Source organism: Haplochromis burtoni, unplaced genomic scaffold (assembly GCF_018398535.1).
Source record: "Haplochromis burtoni strain Fernald_Lab_line unplaced genomic scaffold, NCSU_Asbu1 Contig_1731, whole genome shotgun sequence".
In the NCBI taxonomy this organism is placed as follows: Eukaryota; Metazoa; Chordata; class Actinopteri; order Cichliformes; family Cichlidae; genus Haplochromis; species Haplochromis burtoni.
In genome coordinates, this window is record NW_024584092.1 from 8,767 (window position 1) to 15,602 (window position 6,836).

At 42.1% G+C, this 6,836-nt stretch overlaps 1 protein-coding gene and 1 long non-coding RNA gene across 2 annotated transcripts in view; one reads left to right on the forward strand and one right to left on the reverse strand.

The window, feature by feature from the left end:
• Positions 1-5,176, reverse strand: part of LOC102306723 — a 9,444-nt gene extending 4,268 nt beyond the window's left edge. The window contains exon 1 of the long non-coding RNA XR_317968.2: positions 5,041-5,176. This is a non-coding gene — a long non-coding RNA (uncharacterized LOC102306723). The remainder of the gene's footprint in view (positions 1-5,040) is intronic.
• Positions 5,177-6,152: 976 nt separating this feature from the next.
• LOC102306938 (uncharacterized serine-rich protein C215.13) overlaps positions 6,153-6,836 on the forward strand; it is a 7,897-nt gene continuing 7,213 nt past the window's right edge. The window contains exon 1 of the mRNA XM_014331276.2: positions 6,153-6,164. Coding sequence (XP_014186762.2) covers positions 6,153-6,164 — 12 coding nt within the window. The remainder of the gene's footprint in view (positions 6,165-6,836) is intronic.

Below are 6,836 nucleotides of genomic sequence, written 5' to 3' on the forward strand. Positions count from 1 at the left end.
ACAGTTAGTGATGTGACGTTCTGTACGAGGCTTCGAAGCTTGTGTCGAGTAATGGAGGGGGCGTTTCCGCGAGGCTTGCTTCATTTATGGGAGGAGCTGAAAATGATGACGTCCGAAGCCTCGCTGCCCGGCTGTACCACGTGACTGGTTCATGAAGTGGTTCGAACTTTGCCGCGAGATATGACAGCGATATAAACCCCTCAGACTTCATTCAAAATGTGGGTGTTTGATGGAGAGTTGCGGTTAGTGAGAGTTTGGAGACAGTTTGGAGGTTTATGAGAGTGAGGAGAGAAAGTCAGGAAAATGCCACACTCTTCAAATTCATGCCAACTAATATTTTTATGTCCAGTAGGTGTCCTACTAGAGCAAATGAAGCTTCAAGAAGCTTTGCGCTGGGGTGAACCAATTGGATGAAAAGCTTCAGTGCTTCATGAAGCTTCATCTGCCCATCACTACTGTAATCTCTGCCAACAACCAGAGCTTAAGTGGCACATTGTTGTGTAACCTACCAATTCTAACAGAATTTAGGGGGACCCGCATCAAGCTTTCAGGAAAGAAATTAAAAACACCAACTTGCCCAACTTGGACCAAGCACTCGCAGCTTCAGGTTTGCTGAGGAATACCTAATTGCCCACACCTGAGCTTATGAAAGGAGCAAAGACCAGCTCCGCCCACCAGGGGCGGTTCCCAGACTCAGGTCTCACCTGTCACACATATGATTTAAATTCTCACACACAACCTGTCGAAAGGGGAGGGAGACATGCTGCTTCCAAATAGAGCACATTTCATTCATAATGATGTAAATCCAAGCCCATTATGTATTCATGATTTGAATCCTGGGTTGTGTGAAATCCCAGAAATAAACCCTAGACAAAGTGAATCTGTGAACTAAGGTGTAGGTCTATTAGGTTATGTTGTGGTGATCCTTGGGTTGGGGGATGGGTGTTCATACTGGAGTGCAAAATTAAAACCAATGGAAGATGGACAAGAAAAGTTCAAAGCCATCAGGTGCTCAGTTTAGAAAAAAGAGAAAAGAAGAGGAGGAGAAACGAGCAAAAGATACAGGTAAGCAGATGTGTCATTGGATAATGGCAGGTCATCCTGAAACAATCAGCAGAGGGAGTGTTCGCCCAGGGCGCCAAACAGGCTAGGACCAGCCACTGTCTGTTCACAAGTTTCTGGATTTTTTATTTTTAATAAGACTAAGACTGAACCTTATTTTTCCATGTTTGGCAATCTTCAAATTCTGTTTAACATGTTGCTTTTTTGAAGAAGTGGTGCAGACTAATGAAGCTGTCTAGTGGCAAAAGTTACAAATAGTTGTTTGAAATGAAAGTTGTTTGTTTAAAACAAAAATTACTGAAGGATTCATTGTGAATGAGTTTATTATCTAAATAAAGTTGCAGCTAGGCTTTTCTGTCATTGTTTTGTTTAGATGGGGCGTGAAAATATTTCTTCCTGCCATGTGGGGATGATAAAAAGTTTGAGAACCACTGCTACAAACAGGAGGATTTAGTGTTTGTGTTATTACGAGTGCTAAACAAGAAGAGTTCCCAGATGGTGCAGTGGACACATGTGTGACTCCTGTGATTAAAGCATCTTTCTTTCAGCTTAACGAGTGAACCGTCAGCTCGTTCAAACACACGTTAAAGTCCGTTTGGCTCGACACCACCGAACAGAGGCAGCAATATAACATAGCGAACATTAACAGTGCAGTGAATCCTGCTTGTGCCGTGATATTCAGGACTGCAAACTGAGCAGCATCACTGACTTTCAGCCTGTTGTGTTTGTGGATATATGACTGACTTTAATTATCCACAAAATCATCACATTCTCTGTAAGATTAAGGTCGACTATTTTAAAGTAAAGGCTTTAAGCAAGTTTAACAAAAGTGCTAACTAATGTCACATAACTTTGCCGACATGTGGCCAACAGTAATGTTTTAATGTTCTTTGTTATTAAACATTTGCACATAAATAAGTGGACATAATATTCAGTACTTTTAAAAGTTTACTCTTCGGGCGCCCCTCATCTGCCGTTTTTTTTTCGCAAAATTATCCACAGCTATGAATTTTGCGATAGTTTGGGCCATGAAGGATATACCTGACCCATCCTTCAAATCTGGGGAAATGAAGGATGTATGTGTCAGCCGCATTTGGAGCAGCCTTCGAATTGGGACAGACGCGATGAAGGCTTTCCCCAGTGCCTGTGACCATGCCTTTGACTTGTATCAGGGTAGCCAGCCTCTTGTGGGGTCGACTGCTAAGACTAAGAATTATATGCAATCTCTAGAGTCTTTTATGTATTTATTTATTAATATCTGTTTGTGATACTTAAGATGGCAGTCCCCAACCCCCGGGCTATGGACCGGTACCGGTCTGTTAGTTATTTGGTAGCGGGCTGCGAGAGTTGAGGCTTGGGTGTGAAATTTATTGTTTTCAGGGTTTTTCTTATTTTTATTTTTTATGTTTTTATCATTAACTCAGTTTCCCTGGGTCTTTTCCGTGTGTTATGAATAAATCTTCTTTTTTTGGTACCGGTACTGGTTTTATTTTGTTGCATTTATCGTGACACCTTAAAGGCCGGTCCGTGAAAATATTGTCAGACATAACGGTCCGTGGGCAAAAAAGGTTGGGGACTGCTGACTTAAGATATTAACATTAGCTGTAGTTCCTAAAGGAAGATGCAAAATCAAAACCGAAAAACCTGCTTCAGGAGAGGTGAGCATACAGTGGGGCAAAAAAGTATTTAGTCAGCCACCGATTGTGCAAGTTCCCCCACCTAAAATGATGACAGAGGTCAGTAATTTGCACCAGAGGTACACTTCAACTGTGAGAGACAGAATGTGAAAAAAAAAAATCCATGAATCCACATGGTAGGATTTGTAAAGAATTTATTCGTAAATCAGGGTGGAAAATAAGTATTTGGTCAATAACAAAAATACAACTCAATACTTTGTAACATAACCTTTGTTGGCAATAACAGAGGTCAAACGTTTACTATAGGTCTTTACCAGGTTTGCACACACAGTAGCTGGTATTTTGGCCCATTCCTCCATGCAGATCTTCTCGAGAGCAGTGATGTTTTGGGGCTGTCGCCGAGCAACACGGACTTTCAACTCCCGCCACAGATTTTCTATGGGGTTGAGGTCTGGAGACTGGCTAGGCCACTCCAGGACTTTCAAATGCTTCTTACGGAGCCACTCCTTTGTTGCCCGGGCGGTGTGTTTTGGATCATTGTCATGTTGGAAGACCCAGCCTCGTTTCATCTTCAAAGTTCTCACTGATGGAAGGAGGTTTTGGCTCAAAATCTCACGATACATGGCCCCATTCATTCTGTCCTTAACACGGATCAGTCGTCCTGTCCCCTTGGCAGAAAAACAGCCCCATAGCATGATGTTTCCACCCCATGCTTCACAGTAGGTATGGTGTTCTTGGGATGCAACTCAGTATTCTTCTTCCTCCAAACACGACGAGTTGAGTTTATACCAAAAAGTTCTACTTTGGTTTCATCTGACCACATGACATTCTCCCAATCCTCTGCTGTATCATCCATGTGCTCTCTGGCAAACTTCAGACGGGCCTGGACATGCACTGGCTTCAGCAGCGGAACACGTCTGGCACTGCGGGATTTGATTCCCTGCCGTTGTAGTGTGTTACTGATGGTGACCTTTGTTACTTTGGTCCCAGCTCTCTGCAGGTCATTCACCAGGTCCCCCCGTGTGGTTCTGGGATCTTTGCTCACCGTTCTCATGATCATTTTGACCCCACGGGATGAGATCTTGCGTGGAGCCCCAGATCGAGGGAGATTATCAGTGGTCTTGTATGTCTTCCATTTTCTGATGATTGCTCCCACAGTTGATTTTTTCACACCAAGCTGCTTGCCTATTGTAGATTCACTCTTCCCAGTCTGGTGCAGGTCTACAATACTTTTCCTGGTGTCCTTCGAAAGCTCTTTGGTCTTGGCCATGGCGGAGTTTGGAGTCTGACTGTTTGAGGCTGTGGACAGGTGTCTTTTATACAGATGATGAGTTCAAACAGGTGCCATTCATACAGGTAACGAGTGGGGGACAGAAAAGCGTCTTACAGAAGACGTTACAGGTCTGTGAGAGCCAGAGATTTTCCTTGTTTGAGGTGACCAAATACTTATTTTCCACCCTAATTTACGAATAAATTCTTTACAAATCCTACCATGTGGATTCATGGATTTTTTTTTTCACATTCTGTCTCTCACAGTTGAAGTGTACCTCTGGTGCAAATTACTGACCTCTGTCATCATTTTAAGTGGGGGAACTTGCACAATCGGTGGCTGACTAAATACTTTTTTGCCCCACTGTAGATGTAAAAAATGAAGTAAACTGAGCTTTATGCACACAACACTCCTGACTCCTCCCACTTGCTGCACAAAGCCACTGAGTATAAAATGGCTGATTCCTGTAAAGGGAGAGGCAGGAAACACAGATAAACAGCGTCAAGAAGAGGTGGGGTAACACCAGAAAAACAAGGTAATTTTCCAGAAGTTAAAGTAAAAGTGAGAGAGAGCAGCAGTCAACTCCTGTTTGTCTCTAAAAGAAGATTCACTGGAGTCCATCAGGTTTCTTTCAGCAACAGTGGTGAGTGCAGCTGAACACTTTTCCTGTTTCTACACAAATCTTCAGTGCACTCTGTTCACTTCATGCTGAATAATCACTAGGGATTAGAATCGAAAACTGGTTCTTGTAGAGAAAGGTCTAATTCCTTGTTAGGCTGTTTGCCTATTGATCCAACCAGTTCCACTTGCACTTGAGCTACAATCAACTGATTTCAATTTGTGTGCAGGAGTAGGAAAATAACAGCACAGCTTGCAAACTGGATATGGACATTACTTTTATTTTTATTGCACAAAAGGAAGAGAGCGCAATGGTAAAGTGGAAGTTGTATTCAGTACAGAAACAAATGCATCATACCGTTAACACAACTTTGGCTCTTAATGAGCATCTGCCCTGACATCATGCTAATGCTAAGCAAACCAACAAGGTTAGTGGTGTTCAGCTGCACTCACCACTGTTGCTGAAAGAAAACCGATGGACTCCAGTGAATCTTCTTTTAGAGACAAACAGGACTTGACTGCTGCTGTGCTGCTGCTCTCTCACACTTTTACTTTAACTTCTGGAAAATTAACTTGTTTTTCTGGTGTTACTCCACCTCTTCTTGACGCTGTTAATCTGTGTTTCCTGCCTCTCCCTTTACAGGAATCAGCCAGTTTATACTCGGTGGCTTTGTGCAACAAGTGGGAGGAGTCAGGAGTGTTGTGTGCATAAAGCTCAGTTTACTTCATTTTTTACATGTAGCTCCACCTCTTCCGGAAGCAGGTTTTTCTGGTTTTGGTGCATCTTCCTTTACAGGAACTACAGCATAATGTAATATCTTAAGTCAGCAGTCCCCAACCTTTTTTGCACCACGGACCAGTTTATGTTCCACAATATTTTCACGGACTGGCCTTTAAGGTGTCGTGGATAAATGCAACAAAATAAAACCAGTACCAGTAACAAAAAAAGATGTATTCATAACACACGAGAAAAGACACAGGGAAACCAAGTTAATGATAAAAACTATTTTAAAAAGTGATAAAAACAAGTAAAAACCCTGAAAACCATAAATTTCACACCCAAGCCTCAACTCTCACAGCCCGCTACCAAATGACTCACAGACCGGTACCGGTCCATAGCCCGGGGGTTGGGGACCGCCATCTTAAGTATCACAAACAGATATTAATAAATAAATACATAAAAGACTCTAGAGATTGCATATAATTCTTAGTCTTAGCAGTCGACCCCACAAGAGGCTGGCTACCCTGATACAAGTCAAAGGCATGGTCACAGGCACTGGGGAAAGCCTTCATCGCGTCTGTCCCAATTCGAAGGCTGCTCCAAATGCGGCTGACACATGCATCCTTCATTTCCCCAGATTTGAAGGATGGGTCGGGTATGTCCTTCATGGCCCAAACTATCGCAAAATTCATAGCTGTGGATCATTTTTTTTGGAAAAAAAGGTGGATGGCTGAAGTGGGGCAGCCTCAGAGTAAACTTTTAAAAGTAAGTACTGAATATTATGTCGCCTATTTATGTGCAAATGTTTAGTAATGAAGAACATTAAAACATCACTGTTGGCCTCATGTCGGCAAAGGTATGTGAAATTAGTGATTTTAGCACTTTCAGCGTCAACTTAAAAGCTTAAAGCCTTTACTTTAAAAAGTTGACCTTAATCATACAGAGAATGTGATCATTTTATGGATAATTAAAGTCAGTCATATATCCGCAAACACAAGCTGTAAGTCAGTGATGCTGCTCAGTTTGCAGTCCTGAATATCACGGCACAAGCAGGATTCACTGCACTGTTAATGTTAGCTATGTTATATTGCTGCCTCTGTTCAGTGGTGTTGAGCCAAATGGACTTTAACGTGTGTTTGAACGAGCTGACGGTTCACTCGTTAAACTGAACGAAAGATGCTTTATTCATAGGAGTCACACATGTGTCCACTGCACCATCTGGGAAGTCTTCTTGTTTAGCACTCGTAGTTTTAGGGTTTCCTCACCTGCTAAATCTCACTTTAACCCAGTGGTTCTCAACTTCTTATATCATTCCCCAATTGGCAGGAATGAATATTTTCACACCCCATCTTAAAAAAATACAATGACAGACAAGCCTAGCTTCAACTTTATTTAGATAGTAAAGTCATTCACAATGAATCCTTCAGTATTTTTTCAGTTTTAAATAAACAACTTTCATTTCAAATAACTATTTGTAACTTTTGTCCCTAGACTGCTTCATTAGTCTGCACCACTTCTTCAAAAAAGT